Below are 22,305 nucleotides of genomic sequence, written 5' to 3' on the forward strand. Positions count from 1 at the left end.
GTCTTGCAGATAGGAGTTGAGGGTGGTTATTTTAACATAAAGATTAGAATATATTTAGATCACAAATCGTGCACGCTCTCAATTTAAATGTTGGTTGCAAGGGTGATTTTCCCCTCTTTATTCTGCTTTAAAAAGGAAAGCATTGAAAGCCCTTGAAGCACAAGATGCAGCAGCACAGAGCAGGGAGGTAACAGGCATCACCACAGCAGAAAGCCCTAATAATTTTTGTCTTGTAATTAGTTCAGGGTTTGCATCCTGAGTGATTGGGCTGCTCTGCAGAGGGATGTGATTGCTGAGAGATCCTTGGGGCTGGAATAGAATCCCAGAATGGGTTGGAAGGGACCATAAATCCCCTTTGTTCCACTGCCATGGTAGGGACACCTCCCACTGTCCCAGGCTGCTCCGAGCCCCAATTTCCAACCTGGCCTGGGAAATCCAGGGGCAGCCACAGATTCCCCTGTTCCCTCCCAATGCCCTGCTCACCTGGGCTTCAGTTTCCCCACTCGTGGAATGGGCAGAACTGTTGGCAACACGAGGTTGGAATTCAGTTGAGTTCTTCCCCCAGGCTCAATGTGCAGGGTGCAGGTTTGGTTTCTTGCTGGGGTGGAGCTGTGGATGGATGGATGGATGGATGGATGGATGGATGGATGGATGGATGGATGGATGGAGCTCCTTTGGCACCACAGGAACCAAGCTGCTGTGCTCCCAGCAAAGCCTGATCGCTGCAAATTGAAAATGAAAGGATGTCTTCTCATCACAGAGAGAGTCGTTTCAGCAGGACCAGGTTCTTTTTTTCTCCCCCTTCATGGAAATGCAGGAATGATTAATAATCAACACATTTCTGTAGCTGCTTTTGTTCTATATTCTTTGAACCTCTTAGGCTGTCATCTATTAATTTTACATCTCAGAAGGAACAGAAGTATAGAAATAGATGATGGAGTAATCCGAGGGTTTCTGGAAAGGTGAAACTTGTCTGTGGTTGAATACATGCATTTTGTATTATTCTAAATCTCCTGTGTGAAAATACTGCATTTGAGCACGGGAGAGGTCTTCATTTTGGATTTAAATAAGCTCCTCATCTTGTGGAGCATTACCATCCTTGTGAGTGCATTAAAGCTGTGCAATTTCGTAAATACAAAGTCAACAACTTCTATTTACAGTATCTCCATCACTGCCAGCTATGTTACTTCTTCTTTGCTGCTATTCTTTCATATTGAAAATAAAAAGAAAAGCTACTATCTGTGGGTTTATTCTCTCCTGTGAGCAGGCTTTGGCCTTGGGAAAATATCAGGTATCTAAGTATAGAAAAGTCTTAAGAGAAAATGCTAAATTTCAGCAGGGAATTGCTGGTTTTCTTTTAATTTCAGTTTTGCTCTGCAAAAATGAGTTTGGTTTTTTCCAAGTAATGAAGAAACAGCTGTGTTGGTGTTAAATGTTCAGTGGATTTGTAAGTGACTTATTTCAAGAGCTTCATCTTTATAGATTTCCCTCGCTTGAAAGCGCTCTAAAGTATGATTTTTGTGAGGGGGAGTAATTCCTCTTGGTTCTTACCTTTCTCCAGTTGGCATTTTGGAGAGTCTGGGTTTAAAACCCGAAATAACGACGCACCTTTTTGTTGCCAACGGGAAGTATTTTGATTCCCTGCTCTCTCCAACTGCAGAAAAGTTGGTGAAGACCTTCTCCTGAGTGCTTAAAATAGGCAGTGGAGATTTGGAAAAAATGATGAGTGGTGGATTGCACAACCAGCCTGGCTGGAGCTGAAACTGCTTCCAGATCTTTCTGGAACGGGCACGCTGGAGAAGGGCAGAGGAAGGAAAATGGGCTGGGGGCCCCCAAAAACTGAGCTGAGCTCTGGCAGCAACTAGGATGGCACCTGAAGGAGCTGCAAAAAAGACAGGAGAGGGACAGGACAAGGGGGAATGAGTTCCCACTGCCCCAGGGCAGGGTTGGATGGGATATTGGCGTTAAATCCTCCCCTGTGAGGGTGGGCAGGCCCTGGCACAGGGTGCCCAGAGAAACTCTGGGTGCTCCTGGATCCCTGGAAGTCTCCAAGGCCAGGTTGGACCTTGGGGCTTGGAGCAATCTGGGTGTCCCTGCCCATGGCAGGGGGTGAAACAGGATCATCTTTAAGGTCCTTTCCGACTCAAACCATTCCATGAATCTTTGCCATTCTCTGCAAGGTGTTTGACGTTGCCTGGTGAAGCTTTGGGTGTCAGCAGTGCCCGCTCAGGAACTTTCTGAGCTGTCCTCATAGACCAAGGGTAGAACTGACATGATTGGCAACACTTAATGCCCCAAACAGTGGGAAAAGCCTCTGGAAGGGGGACTGGAATTACACGGGAATGCTTGACTTAGGTATTTCTAGGCAGTTTTTTGTGAAAGAAGGCGATGGTGCCTTGGGTGGGCTCTGAAATACTCAGCTCCCTTCTCCGTATCATTTCAGCCTCTCTAACCTTGGTATTTGCAATTTTGGACAAGTCTTGCATTGTGTTTTCAAATAATCTTATTAATGTGCTCCCTAGATGCGACTTAAATTCCTCTGTGGTGGAGTCCATTGCAAGAAAAAGAAGCAGCTCAGTCTTTGTCAGGTTTTTCATTGTGCTGTGAGAGCAAAAATGGGGCATTTGAGATGTGGCTGCTTGGGCCTGGACGGGAGGGAAGGGTTGGAAGTTTGGAACCCGTGCTGGGTTGGGAAGGAGCACAGCCTAGTCAAGAAGGGAATGCAGAAGGAGGAAGAGCAAAATGAAGAGCATGGGGTAGAAGGAGTTGGCAGTTGGAATAACGCCGCTGACAAGTTTCCCCCTTCCTCTGAGCCCCAAAATACTTTGGAACACGGGGGTTTCTATCCTTCCCAGGATTCCTGCTTTTGCCCACTCCTCTGTGCTGCCGGTGCACGCAGAGGGTAACCAATCCTGGCTGTGATATTTCGGGGAGCTGCAGGTGGCAGAGCCCCACGTGGGCTGTCAGTGTCCCACCAGTGAGAGCATTCATCTCTCACGTGGCAGAGTTGCAGCCTCGCTTTGTTCCGCACGGAGCCATCGCTGACGGAAGAGCAGGATTTAGCTGGGAAGCTTTGAAATGCACGTTTACTGCCTGCCCATGTAGCCTTCATCATCCTGATGGGGTACTGGAGGATTATGCAATCCCTCTTTCCTGCAGCTCCTTTGTTGGGTGTTCGGGCTTGATGTATCGTGATTTCATCAACAGTGACGTCGTATTTTATTTTTATACTTCTTCATTGTGCAATTCTGCCATTTTTCACTGTATATCATGAAGATCTGAAAGGGGAACGCATTCCTTTCTGGTTAATATGCAACAAACAGTCTATAAAAAGATGTCGTTACTGTGCAGTAATTGCTTTATTTATCACCTTTCCTCTGTGGCTAAAGCTGCTGGAATCACTGAGCGGAGCAGAGGGCTGATGGTTTGGGCTGCTTTAACTTGGCTTTTCATTTTTGGCTTTGGATTTTTGGCTCCTGTTGTAGAAATAGACCTAAATTCCATAAGGATGGTGTCTGACAAGCGCGGGTTTATCTTGCGCAGTCATCAGGACTGTGGGTTACAGATCAATGACCACGATGGTACATCAGCCAGCACATCCTTGACTTTGTAAACATCCAAGGCAACGGGGTCTGGAGATCTGAAAGTCTTCTGGCCTTAAAGTTCACGTAGTTTGACCTGTGGTGAAATACATTTGGTGGCCATATGAAGGTGAATAAGGCAAAGTTGAACTTCTCAACCACTTCAGAAATGGATTTCATAGAACAAATACTAGAAAAAAATATATTGGGTGCTTTTTGTTGTTTGTTTTAGATCTGTAGCTTTGTTACTAGGGAGCAATCCTAAGGAAAACATGTCATGCTTTCCCTTCTTGCACTGGACAAGGTCAAACTCTTGTAGCCCTCTCTGGGTGCTTCAGGCAGGAGAGGGGGTTACTTGCAGTTAACAGTTTGGAAGTTGAGCCTAACTTGACAACTTTCTTGACTGAAGAGGATGGAAAGAAGTGCACTGTGACTAAATCTAGCATACAATTAATTCTTCTCTGCAGTTCTGTGTGTTAATTGCTGTCATTGTGTGAACTGATGGTTTAAGCAAAAATAGAAGATTTTATAACTGGTGTGTTGCTTACAATGCAGAGTCTTAGCTCGGAGTGCCAGCCCGCAGTGGCTTTTTGAATCTCTGCTGTGCTGTCAATCTCTGTGAATCATCCTGATGGAAATGAAAAAAAAATGGTGAAGAGCACAAACCTGGGAAGTGTGGTTTGCACTTTTCCTGGTGGCTCAGCAGCCCCAGGCTGGCAGCGTGGATGAAGTGGAGCTGAGTGTTTCTGCAGAGATGCAGCTCAGCCTCCCTCCTCGTGCCCGGAGCTCTGTCCTGCCCCAGTACCATATCCAGCTCCTGCCACATCTGTTTTGGGGTCCTGGGCTGGTAAACCGGGGTGGAATGGGATGATCTCTAAGGTCCTTCCAATCCAAACCATTCTGGGATTCTTTGCCCTTCTGTGAAGGGTGTTTGGTGCTGCCTGGTGTGCTCGGGGGGTGGATCAGAGGAAAGGCATGAGCAGAGTGACGGTGTCCATCTCAAACAGCATCCAGAGGTGAAATTTCCAAGCTCTGTCTCAGCCCCTTCAGCAACTTCAACCTCTGGCAGAGCTGCCATGACCTGTCTCCAGCATGGGGTTCCTCTCTTTCTGGTTGATGTGCATCCAGAGTGTCCATGAACAAGCGGCTCTGCTGTTCAGAAACCTCAGGTGGGTTTCTCCTCACCTTGCTGCTTCCCCAGCTGCGGTGCTTGGCCGTAGGGATTCAGCAGGAGCCTGGAGCCTTACATCCACCCCGCTGCCAGCCAGGCTGGGAACAGCCTCCTGGCTCTTCTGGTACTTTGTTTGAACTTCTGAGCTGCTACTTTCGGCGCTGCCTTTGAATAGCTGAATTTATTTTTTTGTGTGTTCCGTTGCTTAGCGACGACAGGAGGAAAAACAGTCACTGCGGCTCATGTGGGTTTATTACTGATAAGTTAGCATCTCTAATACAGAAATGTATTTTTAATAAGACTAATGAGCTGTGATTCCTGACTTTTGCCCGGCAGAATGTTAAATAAACTGTGTTGCTGCATTGGGCATAGAAGCTGACAGCCTGAGGGGTTTGATGTTACCTCAGGCCATGCCTTGAATGTCTGTGCTTGTGCAGGCCGTTGTTTGAGGGTATTTTATGCTGCTGCCCCTTCATTAGGTGAGGAGTTTCTCCTATTTTTCCCCCGTTTTCCCTAGCAATAGAAGGGATTAGCTTTAAAAACTGACAACAGCAGTGATAAAATCCAAAGCAAACCCCCCCCAGCCAGACAGAGTTTACCTGCTGAAGTACAAAAACTCCAGGCTGGAAGAGCAGAAACCAAGTCTGTTTGCCTGGGAAAGCACTGGAACGTGTTCCCATTTTAGTCTGGTACTGGTTTTGACTGGGACAAGTTATAAATTTTCTGGTCTTGCATCAGATGTTGGCAGCAGCAGTTAGTTTTTATCATTCATGGGGCAGCATTCCTGTTACTGAAAAAAGCATTCGTCTGATCAAGAGCTTTTTGGAATTTGTTTATAAAGCTTTCCTCGCCGCTGGAATATTTGGAGAGCGTTAGCAGCAAGAATCCAGATAATTATGACTGGCTGCAGCCATCCCTGTGTTTGTTCCATGTTTTTCTAGATTGCCTGTTCAAGCTCTGTCCCATGAACCGCTACTCGGCGCAGAAGCAGTTCTGGAAGGCAGCAAAGCCGGGAGCCAACAGCACCACGGATGCTGTGCTGCTCAATAAACTGCACGTGAGTATTCCCCTCCTCACCCTCAGCACTCACACCCTTCCTGCTTGAAATAAGGGTTTCCAGGCAGCTTGGCACAGAGAGGACGCGGAAATAAATCAGCGTGCGAGATTGCTTTGGAGACGTTCACTCCAAGTCTTCAGCCCTCTGATTGATGACAGAATCATGGAGTAAGCTGAGTTGGAAGGGACTCACAGGGATCATCCCAGCTCCTGGCCCTGCACAGGCGCCTCAACAATCCCACCCTGTCCCCAAGAGTGTTGTCCAGTGCTCAGGGCCATGCCCATTGCCTGGGCAGTGCCCAGCACCCTCTGGGGGAAGAACCTTTCCCTGATCTCCATTCCAAACCTCCCCTGGCACAGCTCCAGCCATTCCCTGGGTTCTGTCCGTGGCACAGAAAGTGGGCAGAACCCCCTCCTGTTCCTGCTCCAGGTCTGTGTCCCCCAGCGCTGCGTCCATGGTACTGGGGTAGCCCTGGGAGCTCTTGTCTTTAACCTGGGATAGAGATAATGGTGCTCCAGGGGGGCATTTGGGGTGTTAAAAGCATAGAAAAGGGATTTTTGAAACCATCGCACGGAGGAGTCTCAGCTCTGCATCTCAGCAGGGGAAATCAGGAGCTGCTGGTCCGATCAATCTATTGGGACTGCTCAAACAAACATCTCTGCTGTTGATACATGGGAAGGTTGATGGGTAATTATGAGTAATTATGAGGCCAGACAGCCTCTCCTTCCGTATTAGCTTGCAGTATTTAATATTTTCTGGGTAAAATGTTGACATTCAGCAGCTGAAAACTCAGTAAGGCAGTTGATTGCTGTTTTTAGAGCTCCTATATAAAAAAAAAAAGCCAACTTAACTTAAATACCATCTGTTGACTTTAGAGTTAAATAAACTCAGTGTTTATGTTAAAATTACATAGCTGGAGTACTTCATGTCAAAATTACAATTCCAAATATTTTTAGGCTCTTGAAGCCTATATTAAGCTCATTGTAGCCCGGAATACGAAATGGCCCCGTAGGAGAGTGTCACTTGCTGATTGCCATATGGCTGCCTCGCTCCTGCACTTCACAAAAGCCCACTGGTGGACTCCTTCTGCTTCAAGGAATGTATTTATAACCCAAAAGGATCAGCTTGGCAGGGACACAGCTATTTTGGTGGCACAAAGCTCCCTCACCTGGGCCGTGTTGCTCATGTTGATGGGGGAAGTGGGCTGTGGCAGCAGGTTAAGAGTGATGGGGGTTCTGGGGTGCAGGGGAAGGGAGAGTTCATGGCTTTTTAACAGAAAAGAGAGTCTAAATACTGCAACACGTAGAAGAAAAAGGCTTTGGAATTGCCCTGGATTACATTCTCATGTGGAGTTGTCTTCCCTTCCCTCAGTACATCCCAGTGCAGGTGTTTGGGACCTGTCCCTGCTCCTCTGACACCTGACCCTTTTAGTGCCAGAGTCCTGGAAATACAGGATGAGATCCTTCCTTCCAGGATGAGATCCTTCCCTCCAGGATTAGCTTGAGCCCAGTAACGTTTGCACAGAAATGTCCCAGCAAGACCTGCTTGATTTGGAGAGAAAGGATTTGAGTGCCTTACAGTTTTATCGGGGTTTATTTAATCTGCATCGTTTGGACATGAAGTCTGATGGGCTGAATCAGGTCTGCGGTGACCCAGGGCTTGGAAATAATTGTCCCATGGCCATCAGTCATACCAGAACTTCTTCCTGCCAGTCCTGTGTGTCCGTGGGTCAGCTTTTCCACTTGCTGGCGCATGGAGTGCTCTAAACTCCCGTGCCTGTGCTCGTAGCTCTGAGCTCTGCCCAGGAGGAGATTTCTTTATCAGTGCCTTGCATTTCCACTGCAGCTGATGATGCAAGATGTCTTCATCATCATCATCACTTGCCTTTTTTGGCTTCTGTTTGTCTGCCGGTGGAATTTATTGTCTGCCACGGAGCGCTCCATGCTGAGGTCAGGTTATTTTAAGTTAATGCCATTTAAGGGATTTCAAATCTGGGACACTTGTCTCTCTCTGTGGTCGCAGCATCCGAGCTGCTTGAGGAGCTGACATCTAGTGGCCAGAAGAGTGGTTTTCCTGGAGTGGCTGTCAGGTTTGGGGGGTGCTTTTGAAGTACATCCCAAGTCCTGGTTATACTTTCACAGAATTGTTTTCTGTGTTTATAATGAACGTGGCACGCAGTGTGGCAGGGCAATCCTGGCTCTGGTGGTTGTTATTCGGGAGGCCTCTGGTGACTTGAAGAGGTCTTTTCTGGACAGAATACTTGGAAATCAAGCGAAAAAGTTGTATTTTAGTAATACAGAGAAAATTGCGTTGCATTGCATGACTGAATAATATTTGGAATTTGAAGGAGCAGCTGTATCTCAGGTTCTCCTGGAGTAAGAAGCCAGTTTTCATACCCAGCACAGCATCTGAAAATAGCAGTTTAGAGTGAGCTGGAGCTGCTGAAATTCTCTAACAGTGTGCAAATAGCTGTTCCTTTGTCCTGGTACTTCACCTCACTACAGTGAGGAACTGTGGGCACTTTTCTTCTCCAAGGGAAACCTGGACCCACCACAGTCGCTGAGACCTGAGAACCAAACCATAATCCTTGACGCTCAGCCTCCTAAAAAGTCCCATTTTAAATTGCTCTCCACCTCCAGATAGCAGTTAAAGCAAATCCAGATTTATGTTTTTAATTCAAGGCATCATCTTGCCTGTTAAGTGAAGTTCTTTACCAAATGAAGTTGTTTAGAAACAGCCTGGGCCAAATAACTCACCTTAAAAACAAGAGTGGCAAGCGGCTCATTGTTAATTATTAATGAGGTCTTTGTGTCATTATAATAATTGGATTTTGCAAGGGCTTTCCCTTTCCTTTCCCTGCCAGTGTGGTGCAGGACTGCTCAGCTGTGGATCCATCACCTCAGGGAGCACAAGCCCAGGTGTGGGGAGTGGGGAAACTCTCCAATCCAGAGCTGCAGTGGGCATTGGTGTGTGCCTTCCCAGTGATCCTGCTGCATGTGGAAGAGCATTGGAGCCTTCAGGAAAACTCAGCCTGGGGGGCAGCTGGAGCCCTGTGCAAAGGAAAAGAAATAATCAAAGTTGAGGTTCTTTCATTCAATTTGTGCAGAAATCAATGGAAAGGAAAATAAAATTCCTGGCTGGAGTTGTTACCCATCCCTTTTTCACCTTTCCCCCTCCCTAGGTATCTGCCTTCTGTCTTGTCTGAGCTTTTCATCTCATGTCTTATTTCCAGGATTTTGTCCAATTGTACCCAAATTACGGGTTACTTAAATGATGTGTGTCTATCTCCCCAAACAGTTGAAAAAGGGAATTGAAAATTACACTGTTGGAAGCTGGAAAAAGAGGAAATTAGGCTCTTTCAGATGCTCGCTGTTTTTCCAGTCCTTTGAAATAATCTTGAAGAAAAGAGGAGTTTCATAAAAGCCCCTTTTTCTAAAACACTCAGCAGTTGAACTGTTCTCCTTTAATTTCAGCATGCGGCGGATTTGGAAAAGAAACAGAACGAAACTGAAAACAGAAAACTGCTGGGAACAGTCATCCAGTATGGGAATGTCATCCAGGTAGGCTGTGAACATCTGTGCAAGCTGGAGAGGATTTAGTTGAAAAGTCCCTGCTCAGTGGACTTCAGATTTCTGGGATTCATGGACAGGAGTCTGTAGTTTTGGCAGGTCCCAGCACGCTCTGAAGTGGGATTCTGGGAAGCAGGGCCTGGGTGTTGTAACTGTGATGAGGTCAGTTTTCTATTATGGGTTGTATTTGGTCTTGAGGTCACCATTGATTGTTTTCTTCAGAAACACTCGTTAGAGCCCTCATTAGAGTCTGGAAGGTGACACGTGCACAGCACCAAATATCCTCTCACAGTGAAATGTTGACACTGAAATCATAAACTGACACAGAGGAGGAAAATCAATAGGAATAGTTACACTTGCTGTTAGATGAGACCAAGCAAAGCGAGAGAAGAGCGGGAAGAGCCGCTTAGTCGCCAGCATTTCACAAGCTTTGGCCCTGGGTTTTTCTGAACAGGCTGTTGTAAGTGGCGAGGGCATCTCCACGTGTTTGTCCTCGCTGGGCAGGGGCCGGTTGGATTAACTGGGGGTGCTTTGTTCTGTGTCTCTCAGAGTGAGTGGAATGGTGCCTGAATCCATCAGTATCTGTCCGTAATTCAGTTGGCAGTCCTGTGTAGCATTGCAGTTGTCTCACGCACGCTCGGGTGATTGAGGGGAGGAAGAGGAGCATTCTTAGAACTGAACTCTGATTCTTATTCTAGCTGCTTCACTTAAAAAGTAACAAATACTTAACAGTAAATAAGAGGCTTCCAGCTCTGCTAGAGAAGAATGCAATGAGGGTGACCTTGGACGAAGCTGGAAATGAAGGCTCCTGGTTCTACATCCAGCCCTTCTACAAACTGCGCTCCATCGGGGACAGCGTAAGTGCTGCAGCAGGATCCTCACACTTCCCTTGGGGCCCAGCCTGCATTTGGGAGGCCTGTCTTGCAATTAATGCAATGCACAGATCTCCCAGTGCGTGAGGATGATGCAGGGACAACCTTTTTTGCGATGCTGTCATGAGGGGGAGGAAAATTGCTATGGTAACTTGTATTTTGGAAACGTGGAATGATCTAACATTGGAGGGAATAAGGGACCTAATTAGGCTGGCCTTCCACAATTCCTGCTCAATTCAAAATGGTAGGAAGTGTTGAGCTCCTTCAGGAGGTTTGGAAGGAATAATTAGCATCTTGGTTTTCAGTGTTGTCAGCTCAGAATCAAAATTCGTCATCACCTTGGATATGAGGCGTGAGGTAATAAGGAAGTGCTCCTGTTCACGGGAAATCTTTAAATGCATTGCCGTTTAAATCCCTTCCTTTGCAACCTCTGAGTCACTTGGGTACAGAATCTTCCTAAAAGCAGGAGGTCACAAGCTGCAGTGTGCTCTGGGGGTCAGCCCAGGTATATTTGGCGCCTAAACACGGTGAATTTATCAGTCAGCCATCATTTATCCTGTAGCCCCATCTGCACCAGCCCTCAGTCTGCTGCTTCTGCAAGGCTCTGAGTCCAGTAGCATAGGACTTTTTGCCTCAGTGACTGTGTTTGGTGAGCTTAATTCTGACCCAAACAGAATCCTGGTGGAATACTCTCAGACTGCCATCTCTCCAGCCTGCAAAAGAGTGGTTTCCTCCCGTTGCTCCCATTAAAAAGAAAAAGGGAAGAAAAAGAGCTTTCTCAGGGTGCAAATTTGTCTGATGCTGCCCTTCTCTGCAGGTTGTCATTGGAGACAAAGTGGTCCTGAATCCTGTCAATGCTGGCCAGCCTCTCCATGCCAGTAGCCATCAGCTTGTGGATAATCCGGGGTGCAATGAGGTAAGGGGACTCTGGCACAGCTGGAGCAGCTGCACAAGCCTCTCTGTGCTTCAGCTTAGCTGTTTGTGCATGGGTTAGAATCCAGCAAGTTGGTTGGTACCTGTGGCACTGCTTAGGAATGGTTATCCTGGCAATCAGTGACGTAAAAGAAAAGCTCTGCTTTCTCTTGGGTGCTGGCAGAGGTTTGAGTTGGGTCTCTTCTACATGATGGGCTCAAAACAAGTTATTCCTTCAAAATCGGGGGCTGTGGCACAGTGATGTGCCCCATACTAGTCAATGTGAAAAAAATTGAATCTACCAGCACAGATTGCAACAAGTGGCTTCCAGGCAAGTCAGCTCTGAAATCACTTGATCTGGAGCAGGTACAGCAAGGACTTTCCTTCTCTAGAGCAATGCAGTGTCCTGGTGAAGGTTGTCTGAAAAATGAGACTGTGGCTCGTGGCAGGATCTTGTGCAGGCACAGGACGGTGGGACTGATGGTCTGAGTTCTCCTTCCAGGTCAACTCAGTGAACTGCAACACCAGCTGGAAAATCGTGCTCTTCATGAAATGGAGCGACAACAAGGACGACATCCTCAAAGGGGTGAGAGGCAGAGCTGTGGCTGTCTGCAGCTGGGGCCCTGCTGGGCACTGCCCCTGCTGACCCTGCTGTGCCTGCCTTTGGCAGGGGGACGTGGTGAGGCTGTTCCACGCCGAGCAGGAGAAGTTCCTGACGTGTGATGAGCACAGGAAGAAGCAGCACGTGTTCCTCAGGACCACGGGCAGGCAGTCGGCCACGTCTGCCACCAGCTCCAAAGCCCTGTGGGAGGTGGAGGTGAGCACTGGGGCCGGCTTGGTAGGGACAATTGCTCCTTCTGTTCAAAACCAGATCTGTCTGGGTTTCTCCCTTTTTATTTTCCTGGTGTTACAAGTTGAAATTAAAATCCCTTCGCTCGCTGTGCGCAGTCACAGTGGAGCTCTGCTCTCTTGACGGTGCAGCACAGAGCTCTCGGGTTCAGGTGCTTTGCAGTTCAGGGAAAGGGCACAGGGAAACATCAATGAAGGCATTTTCTTACCAGTCACTGAAGTTAAATAGCAGCTTATAATTTGCACTGTCCTGCTGAGTGTACTGGAGGCTCTATTTTTGGTGTGGAATAATGTGATTATGTATATCCTCATCTGATAGGAGGCTGCAGCCCCTTGCTAGTCTGTCTGAAGTGGCTTTTTTAATTCACTTGGCTTTTAAACAGAGTGACTAACACCTTGGCCATCACTGGCTTCTGAAAATAGCCTCAATCTGTTGGTATTATTAGCATTGGTGTATGATTTTAAATCTGATTGAATTATGAGCTGCATGTAAGAATCAAAAAATAAATTGTAATGATGGGATAGGTGTTTTTATACTCCTCTTCCAGAAGCATCTGCTGTGACATTCAGCTTCTCCTGTATTTCAAATGAAAGTCTGCCTGTAATTAGCATTACTTGGGCATGTTATCAGGCTGTGGTAACTGCCCATGTGTGTGCAGTTACCTGGCACAGGTGAGAGAGTTCTTCCCTGACAGGTACAGGTCACCTGTGATGAGTTGTCTTTAGGAATCAGGTGTACCCACAGAGCAGCCAGTGTGGGCTTACAGGTTGTGGAGGATCTGCTTGCCCCACTTTGTCAGTAAATATAAATTCTTTCGTACAGCATTGTTACATTTGAAATATTTCCGGGAATCTTCCCTCATCCACTTTAAACAGTCAAAAATTTAATTTATAGCCACAGGGTAATGGGTTTGTCGCCTTTTCTAGGGGTTTGTTTCAAGACCTGGCAACACATGCACATAGGGAGCACCTTCTTTAATTCCTTCGTAAGCTGAGGTGAACTATCCCGGCCAGCTCAGAGCATTCCCTGCCCTGTCCTGGTCACAGATAGAAGCTGGTTTTGTCTTTTCTCAGCCCCTGGTTGTGTTTGCTCTTCCCTGCACGTGAAATGAGGCAGGTGCTGGTGGGAAGGGGGGTCCGGGCTGCATTCCAGGTGTGTTCCCTGTCCCTGCAGGTGGTGCAGCACGATCCCTGCCGAGGGGGAGCTGGCTACTGGAACAGCCTCTTCAGGTTCAAGCACCTGGCCACGGGGCACTACCTGGCAGCAGAGGTACGTGGGGCTGGGCTGGCACCTCTGCCTGCCCTTGCACTGTGCTCTCCTCCTTCAGCGCCTTCTCAAAATCTGTCATTTCCCACCCTAAAACTGGACACGGGGAGGGGAGGAGAGTGGTCATTTGGATTAATGCAAAAATAGGTGCTAAATGTAGGAAATGAGATGAAAGAGCTGAAAGAGTACCCGTGGTTTGGGGTAGTCGTGAGCTGATTACGCTTGCTGTGTGAATTCTGGAGTCAAGAACTTCTGCTGCAAAGAATAGGCGCTAAATGGTATCCTGTCATGTGGGCACTGGAATCAATGTGACTTTATTAACTGATGAATAAATGGTAAATGACTGAGAGCCTTTGGGGGAAAATGGATTCAAGTGTTGGTGATTTCTCTTGAATCACTGATTTTTTGAGCAGAACTGAGTATAAAATGAAAACACTGACTTCAGACCAGTCTGTAGGAACTGCAGATAGAGAAAAGTCCGGATTAAATATCCCATTTTATATTCTTCTGATAAGCAGATTGGAAAACCAGAAGCATTTTGTCACATGCGCACTGCAAATCCTTTCCAGTAGTGATCCAGTGTAGAGCTTTTCCAGTAAACCTCGGGTTTTCTAATCAACCCAAACAAAAACATGCTCTTAGGTCATGCAGGAATATCCCGGAGGAGATTGCTCACCTGATCCCTGGTTAGAATAATGTTTGTTCTAAAAGATTTCCCCAGGCCAGTAATTTCTAGTTGGAAATTCCGCTTGGAATTTAAACAACAAAAAGAAAACATGAACTGGTTAACTCTCTACTCCTGCTGCAGTAGTGATTCTGCTGAAGGAGAGAAATGTCCCTGCACGTTTGAAGTTTGTTTAACTGTGATTTGCAGCCTGGTGAGCCGTGCTGGGTTTGGGCAGTGTGCTCTGCTGATGCTGGAGCACTGCAGGGCGACCAGCAGAGTTTAGGTGATGCTCAGGCTGTTTCCCACTTGCAGCTGTGCTGGAGTTTTGACTGTGATTCTGTTCCATCAGGTAAACCCTGACTATGAGGAAGATGACCTGGAGTGTCAATCCTCAGTAAGTACAGGCGAGGGTATGGTCCTGCCCCTGATTGAGGAGGGCTTAGGGCTGACCTGGCCAGTGCACAGCTGGTCCAGGCTTCCTTGTTAGTGAAGAGGATAAAAACCTGACAATGCTCTGGAGGCTTTTAAGGCCTCTCCAAGGAGTGGGTGTTGACACCTTAATGAAGAACAACCCGCTTGGAGCTGAATGAGCACGTTACCTGAACCCCCCTCAACTCTTCCCTTTGTGGCTTCTTTTTCTGTCTTCCTGTTTTCCTCATCCTTTGCTTCCTCGGAGCACTGTCCTGCCAAGGGCTGGAGATGAAGTTGCTCAAGATGGGAATGTCCCCCAGTGCTGTGCCTGTCTGACCTCTGTGGTGAAGCAATGAGTTTGCTGTCGTTGTACCTTGTCTCAGGAAAGCAGGAATGGCAGGGGGAGGGTGATTCCAGCGCCATCCCTCTGATTTTCCTGTGGGATCCAGTCTGTGTTGTCAGTAAATGTTGTTGTGTCAAATACTGAGTGTGTGGTGCTTTGTATTGACAGAAGCTTCTCTCTGGTGTCAGAGGGAACCAGCATTGCTTCACTAGTTGAACACGGAGAAAACTGGACCAGCACTTTCCATCGTGGGTTTTATTTACTTAGTTGGATTTGACCAGAGGGTTGTGCAGCTTTCTTGGTCCTTTATCCTGTATTATGGAAGCTTTGCACCATTTGGATATGAGAGAGAGCTATTCCTTCCGTCCTCAAGAGATGGATGTGATGCTTGGAAATCCTGCAGGGTGCATTTTCCCTCCTGGAAGGGTTTTTCATTATAGCCTGGCCATTAAACTGCTTCCCTTGCCCTCCGATATTGAGCTGTTTTCCTGATGACTTCTTGGTGGCATTGGCAGCTTGACTGCAGTAAACGTGGTAAAAAACTGAGCAAACCCCACCCGTGGCTGTTGTCTGGAGTGTGGGGGGAGTCCAATACCCAGCTGTTTTGTTGGGTTAATTTTTTGAAAGTTATTCAGTGTGGAGGGCCCTGATGTAGACACCCCCTGCTCCTGTGATGTGTCCTGCTGACATGTGCATGGATAACATTCCTGCGCTGTCTCAGCTCTCTGCTTTTTCCCTGCTCTGTCTCTTTACCACTAGATGGCAAAAATAGACCAGCAAGAAGGGGCCCAGGAGCACGTAGCTCAGCTCTGACAGGAAATTGCCACATCGTTCATCATTCACTGCTGACAGGAGGGTGTAGGCCGCTTTATCCAACTTTATCCAAACTCCAGCTTGGTCCAAGAGCCAGGTGTCTGCAGGGTTTCTGTGCCCAGCTCAGGGTTTTATTGTTATTTTCTCCTTGTCCCTCAGAGGGCTGTGCAGGAGGGGTTTCCATGGGTGAGGTGCCAGCTCCACCTTCCAGCAGCAAAGGGGGCTGCTCCTGTCACCTTTGGGGCTGAATTTCAGTGCTCCCTGAATCGCCCCATTTCCTTCTTTCGGCTCTACTGCTCACGTTCAGCTTTGCCACAGTTTGAAGAAGTGACCTGAAGGACAAGCTGTGAATGCAGAGCAGCTGGATCCCTCCCTGTATTCCCTCCCCTCGCTGGGGGGGATGAAGGAGACAGCTGAATTTCGGAGAATTCATTCCAAGTGAGCGAATTTCTCCCAGAATTTCTCTCCAGATGGACTCTGAGTGTAGAGTTGCTCCTTCCCTTGAAGGCACACTCCCAAAGTGTATTTCTGTTCCATGCAGATAACTGCCTGTTCCCATGTACAGAATCAGACTTTAAATGTCACTGCTTTGCAGCCAAGTTCATTGACTGCAAATATGTTAACTTGGGAGTATCCTGAGGCACAAGCAACACTGGCTACCTTTCCCATCTGCTTCAGGATGGCAGTGCCTTACAGCAGGACTTTGACAGGCAGGTGCCTGAGCGCCGACTCCCTCGGGTGCCAGCGGCACGGAGAAGCTGTGAAATGGGTTTCTTGGTCACCTTGAAAAACTGCAGCCAGGATTTAGGTGGTTGTACATGGACAGCTGGTTCCTGCGTGCCAGGATGGCGAGCAGCTTCTTCAGGGGCTTGTGATAGCTGGGAGTTCCCCAGGAAAGGGGTTGGAGAAAGTCGTCGTTCCTTTTTCTCAGTTCATCTTTGTTTTCCCTACCCTTTTGTCCTTTGATCTGAAGCCCCGGGGTTTTGTCCAAGTGAGGTGTCTTTACTTTGCTGAAGGAGGCTGGGGATTTGCTGGCACCTTGGGAATAGAGATCCTTCTGGTGCCGTGGCCTTTGGAACACGTTTTTGGAACGCTCCAGCAGAAGCTGTAGTGTGAACAGCAAGGCTTCCAACTCCTTGATTGGCTTTTTGTTTCTCTTGCCTGGGATTGATGGGTGTGGGTCCCTTTTTGCTGCTGAAGCTGATTATTTCCCAGCAAGGTTGTTGGTACACGGTGTGGCGGGCTTTTTTGCATTCTCAGCTCATTAATTAATGTGGTTAGAGGGATAATTGCAGTGTGTGGGATATGTTTGGAGAGCTGGTAGTGTCAGGATTGGGGATCTCAGCTGATGTGTGTTATCAGAAACCAGTCAGAGCTCCCAGCGTGCGTGAGGTGATGGTCTGGGGGGTTTTGTCTCTCCGGCACTGTCTGTGAGACATGAATTCTGTGTGGAGGGGGAGTTCCTGTGCTGGTACTCAGGAGTTACACCTAGGAGTGGTTGGCCAGAGCAGCTGCTGTCAGTGCTCCTGGTGTCCTGCAGCCCACTCTGAAGGAATGCACCCCACGCCCCAGCAGGTGTTCCCATATAGGGAAGGGTTTAACACTCACCCCTTGCTGCTCTTATTAGGTAAAGGACCCAGAAACTTCTTTACTCTCCTGGCAGTGATTGGCTCAATGCCAAGACAAAAAACCACTGATGGCCTCTTTACCTGTTCCTCAAAAAAGTAGCTGTTCTCTGTTGGGCCGAAAAACCCTCCTAAGTCATCCAATACTTAAGGGAGAGCACGAGGCTTCTCAGGGCATTTTTGGGGGTGTTGCAGCAGCTGTGTGGGACCTGTTTCATTGCCAAAAAACCCCGCCTAAATCACCCAGTACTGAAGGAAAAGCATGAGCAGGTGTGTGGGACCTGTTCCTCCACTGTGAACGGCTTTGTTCTTTTGTTTTGTACTATTTTTCTTCTTTTGTTCCAACCATTTTGCTTTTTCAAGACGCACTCCACCAATGCCATCTCGCTGGTTATTTTAAGCCGTTTTCTGTGAGGTGCTGGGCACCCTCAGAGGTATTGAACCCTCGCAGAGCTGCACATACCCGGCTCTGGGAGAATTTCAATCGGAGCCCGCTGCTCTGGCAGCCTGGCTGTGTGTGTCTGGGGCAGTGGGGGTCTCTCTGCAGGGCTGGGGCTGACTCTGGGGCTTTCCCTGCAGCTGGACCCCGAGCAGGAGGCGGCACGGCGGGGCCGGGGAGCCCAGGAGAAGATGGCCTATTCCCTGGTGTCCGTGCCCGAGGGCAACGACATCTCCTCCATCTTCGAGCTGGACCCCACCACCCTGCGAGGGGGAGACAGCCTCGTCCCCAGGTACACCCTGACGCAGCCTGGGGATTTTGGTGGGTGTTTAAAGTAAAGCCGCCCCAGGCTGCTTTCCTTTTATCCTTGGGAATCAGGTTCCTCCTGAAACGAATGTAGAAATCGTTAGAAAATGCCTGAAGCTTCCCTTGAGTGCTTTACAACTGAGGTAGAAGTAAGAGGAACACCATTTTGCAGGTGGGGAAATTGAGATCAAGCGACTCCCCTACCAGGAATGACCTGGGACTAAAAGCCTTGGGTGTCTTATCAGGGCATTCGTTCCTGTGGCCTGTCTGTGTTGTGTTAGGATGTAACACCAACTATTCAGCGCTGGATTTTCTGTTGTTTATGTGTTCTTTACTGTTCTTGTGGCACCCCTTGGTGCTGAAAAGCTGCTGCCCCTTTCCAAGTCATGAGCTGCACACAGCTCTTTGCCGCTGATGCCACTGAGAAAGCACAGCAAGTTTGTTCCATCGATTCAGCAACTCCCTGAGTCATCAGGTACCCATATTCTGGAGGATCAGGGAGTTCTGGGCTGAAAACCTCAGAGCTAAGGGGAGAAGCTGGCAGCTCATAGCAGTGGAAAAGTGAGGATGGGAAGAGGTTTAGATTGTCGCTGTGCAGCAGCTGAGTTACACCAACTCAGAGAGGCTGTGGTTCTGTTTTAGAGCAGGATGTCTTTCATTGGAGAAGAAGCCTTCCTCAGGTGAATTCACAGGATGGGCTAAGGCAATAAGAATGTTGTTCCAGTGTTCCAGCACCTCAAAATCCCAGCAATGCAGAGACTTCCCAGCTGGGAAGCTGACTCAGGCTGGGGCACTCCTGACTTTCTTTCAGGAACTCCTACGTGAGGCTCAGGCACCTCTGCACCAACACGTGGGTTCACAGCACCAACATCCCCATTGATAAAGAAGAGGAGAAACCCGTGATGCTGAAAGTAAGTTCTGTTACTTTGTGTAAGCGCATCCTTTGATTCCTGAACTTCCACAGAAGGGGTGTTGGCAGGAGCTTGACTCCCTGAGCCTGTCACACACCGAGCATGTGACGGTAATGAATAGTGCCTGTGCAAAATATTTGCTCTTAATGGCTCAGTTTCATGGTAGTTTTCTAGTTACACTGTTCAGCTTCTCCTCCACAACAGTCATCAGGAGGAGGATATTTTTTCCGCTGGCTGCAGCAACATTTTGCCATCTCACCCGCTGTTCCTTCGAATTTAGGGACAGCTCTGAGCTTGCACGGAGTGTTTCTCGAGGTCTGGGTTCAGCAGTGGTCCCATGGCTGCCTCAGCAGACTGTGACTTTCCTGTTTCGTTATCAGTGAGTGTGTGAGCCACTGCTTTGTTCCTGCCTTTGGTTTGCTGATAAAGCTTCTCTGGGTTTCAGATTGGGACCTCTCCAGTGAAGGAGGACAAAGAAGCTTTTGCTATAGTGCCGGTCTCGCCTGCAGAGGTTCGGGACTTGGATTTTGCAAATGATGCAAGTAAAGTTTTAGGTTCCATTGCTGGCAAGCTGGAAAAGGGAACAATAACCCAGAATGAAAGAAGGTAAGGAAACCAGACCTGGGATCAGGTAATCTTGTTTCCTTTAGTCAGCAACTGTTTCTTTGGAAGTTTTATCGGAGTAAGCTGCAGAAGAGGGATTTGGTTCCCTCCTTGATGAGATCTGATATTGTTGTGTCCATAGTGGAGGTTCTCAGGCTTGGCCTGTCCAGCTCCCCTTGTCCTCTGTGAAGTGAGAGCATGAGAAATGTTGTGAGCTTGGGGGACTAATCCCCAGCATTCCTCTGCAAATGGAGTGTGGGAATTCCTAATCCATCTTGTGAGGACCGAGCATGTGACTGGCTGCAAATCCTCTGACCGTGCCTGTGAAAATGTGGCCACACAAAAAGAGCACGGGGGTGGCTGTGTCACCCCAGGGCCCGTGTGCTTCCATAGCCAGGGCCTTTCATTTGGCCTTGGGAGAGATTATCACCTGATTTATTGTTTGTGGCAATTGAAAGAAGTGCCAAATAGAACTTGGCAAGTGTGGAGCTGTCCTAAAGTGATTTTCTTGTCTTTCTGCTGCTCTGGTTTAGCTGTTGGACAGTGAGCCTGCAGCAATGGGAGAGCATTCGTTCTTAATTTTAAGTTCTGTGCAAACCTCTGAGCTTTATCCAGTCTCTAATTGCTGTTAGGTTTTCACTTAGCATTTAGAAATCTGTGTAAATTTACCCTGGCACTGCTCTTTTAATTTGTATTCTCATGTTAACAACTTCTGGCTTTTCCCTAGATCTGTTACCAAACTGCTGGAGGATTTGGTCTACTTTGTTACTGGTGGAACTAATTCTGGCCAGGACGTCCTTGAGGTGGTGTTTTCTAAACCCAACAGAGAAAGGCAAAAGCTGATGAGAGAGCAGAATATTCTAAAGCAGGTGGGCTGTGGTTTTCTCTAAGCTCTGTCTATGAGAAGGGTTCTTGGGAAAAAAAGAACCTGGCCAGGCTTGGAGCAGCCTGGCCTGGTGGGAGGTGTCCCTGCCCATGGCAGAGGATTGCAACGAGGTCATCTTCATGGTCCTTTCCAGCCCAAGCCGTTCTGTGGCTCTGGGAAACTTTGGTCTCAAATTATTGGGACCAAAAGATGCTTTGAGTTTCCAGCTTTCAGCAGGCTCTGGGCAGTCGACTGTAGGCTCACCACTGCTGGGACTAAACATTCCAGCAGATGCTGCTGAATAAAGGTGATCAGCATCTCCTGTCCGGGCTGCTCCAAGAACCTCGGTGCCTGCAGCGTATTCCTGACGTACCTTTTGAAACACCAAGGCACAGAGCTCTGGCACTCATTGTGAGCAGGAGGCAGTGCCTCACGGGCTTGTGTCTGTGTTTTTCACCAAACCTGTAGATTTTCAAGCTGCTGCAAGCTCCCTTCACGGACAGCGGGGACGGGCCGATGCTGCGGCTGGAGGAGCTGGGGGACCAGCGGCACGCGCCCTTCAGGCACATCTGCAGGCTCTGCTACAGGGTGCTCAGGCACTCCCAGCAGGACTACAGGAAAAATCAGGTTGGGAATATGTTTGTCCTGATCAATGGCACCGGCGTGGGTCCTGTGCTCAAAAAGAAAAAAAAACAAAAAAAACCAGCTTTATCCCATAAAGCAAACCCTGCTCTGCTGTGGTTGCGCAGTCAGCGAGAGGTTTTGGGATCGCTCAGTTTCATTCTATTTTTCATTTTTATTTTTCATCCCTATTTTTTATTTTATTTCATTCTATTTTTCATTTTTATTTTTCATCCAGAAATTTTAATGTAATTACCACTGGTTCTAAGTGGGATTTAAGAAAACAACAGAGTTTTTAACTGTCCCACACAGGTGAATTACGAGACTCTGCTCACTCTTGCTGACTGCAGGCTCCTTTGAAAGTTGCCCTGTAAATTAAGGCTGTTCGGTTTTTCTTGCCATGTATTACAAACAAGGTCCTTTCAGATGACTGTAATTGCCTTACTGGTGTCCAGCCCAGGAGAGAGGGGAGGGATGGAGGTGTTAAGGTTGTCTGTTATTGTTTGCTTTCTTTCACAAGAGGAATTTCGATCTAACCCAGTTTGCTCCTCGGGATGTTGGTATTGACAAACATCCACCTGTTCTCTGCTATTATTTCAAATTCTGAGGGTTAATTACACCCCCTCCCTCCTTTGCCTGTGTGTTTTGAAGGAATACATTGCCAAGCAGTTTGGCTTCATGCAGAAGCAGATTGGCTACGACGTCTTGGCCGAGGACACCATCACAGCCCTGCTCCATAACAACCGCAAGCTCCTGGAGAAGCACATCACAGCTGCCGAGATTGACACCTTTGTGAGTCTCGTGAGGAAAAATAGGGAGCCCAGGTGAGAGCTGCATTTTTGAATATGTGATTAGCCTTCTCCTTCTGGGAAAAGTCTGTACCTGCCAGCTTGCTCAGGAGGAGGCACAGCCAGTTCAGTGTGTTCTGGCACTCGCCCTGCCGTCCCCTCGGGCAGCGAGTCTTGCTCTGCACTGTTCAAGTGGAGCTCTGAATGTTTGCTTCCTGAGGTGTAGATGGCTTCAGTCTAGATCTCAGCGGTGATTGATACCCTTTTGGCTCGTGTTTCCCACCAGGTTTTTGGATTACCTCTCGGATCTGTGCGTTTCCATGAACAAGTCTATTCCCGTGACACAGGAGCTGATTTGTAAAGCCGTGCTGAACCCAGCCAATGCAGACATTCTCATTGAAACCAAGTAAGTTGGTGCCTTTCGAGATGGTTCTCCTGGTGTGAAGCAGGAGGAAGGTGCTGGCACGTCCCAGGGAAGCAGGGGCTTGTGTGGGGTCCTCTTCAAGCCCAGGGAAAGGAGCTGGGGACAGCAGGTGTCTGCCAGGTGCATCCTCAGCCCCGCAGGCAGAAACCCGTCACGTCTCTCCTGTTTGATCCAAAGCGCTCAGACATTGCAGGGAGGTGTGCAGGCTGCT

At 48.1% G+C, this 22,305-nt stretch overlaps 1 protein-coding gene across 1 annotated transcript in view; it reads left to right on the top strand.

Moving 5' to 3' along the window:
* ITPR1 (inositol 1,4,5-trisphosphate receptor type 1) overlaps window positions 1-22,305 on the top strand; it is a 158,615-nt gene that overhangs the window by 40,009 nt on the left and 96,301 nt on the right. Inside the window, exons 4-18 of the mRNA XM_066195842.1 lie at window positions 5,694-5,809; window positions 9,283-9,369; window positions 10,077-10,235; window positions 11,068-11,166; window positions 11,665-11,748; window positions 11,833-11,979; window positions 13,186-13,281; window positions 14,295-14,339; window positions 17,717-17,868; window positions 18,694-18,793; window positions 19,239-19,399; window positions 20,124-20,265; window positions 20,730-20,888; window positions 21,534-21,706; window positions 21,957-22,076. Coding sequence (XP_066051939.1) covers window positions 5,694-5,809; window positions 9,283-9,369; window positions 10,077-10,235; window positions 11,068-11,166; window positions 11,665-11,748; window positions 11,833-11,979; window positions 13,186-13,281; window positions 14,295-14,339; window positions 17,717-17,868; window positions 18,694-18,793; window positions 19,239-19,399; window positions 20,124-20,265; window positions 20,730-20,888; window positions 21,534-21,706; window positions 21,957-22,076 — 1,840 coding nt within the window. The remainder of the gene's footprint in view (window positions 1-5,693; window positions 5,810-9,282; window positions 9,370-10,076; window positions 10,236-11,067; window positions 11,167-11,664; window positions 11,749-11,832; window positions 11,980-13,185; window positions 13,282-14,294; window positions 14,340-17,716; window positions 17,869-18,693; window positions 18,794-19,238; window positions 19,400-20,123; window positions 20,266-20,729; window positions 20,889-21,533; window positions 21,707-21,956; window positions 22,077-22,305) is intronic.

This window comes from Chamaea fasciata, unplaced genomic scaffold, assembly GCF_029207755.1.
Source record: "Chamaea fasciata isolate MVZ Bird 193981 ecotype frontalis unplaced genomic scaffold, bChaFas1.0.hap1 SCAF_13, whole genome shotgun sequence".
NCBI lineage: Eukaryota > Metazoa > Chordata > Aves > Passeriformes > Sylviidae > Chamaea > Chamaea fasciata.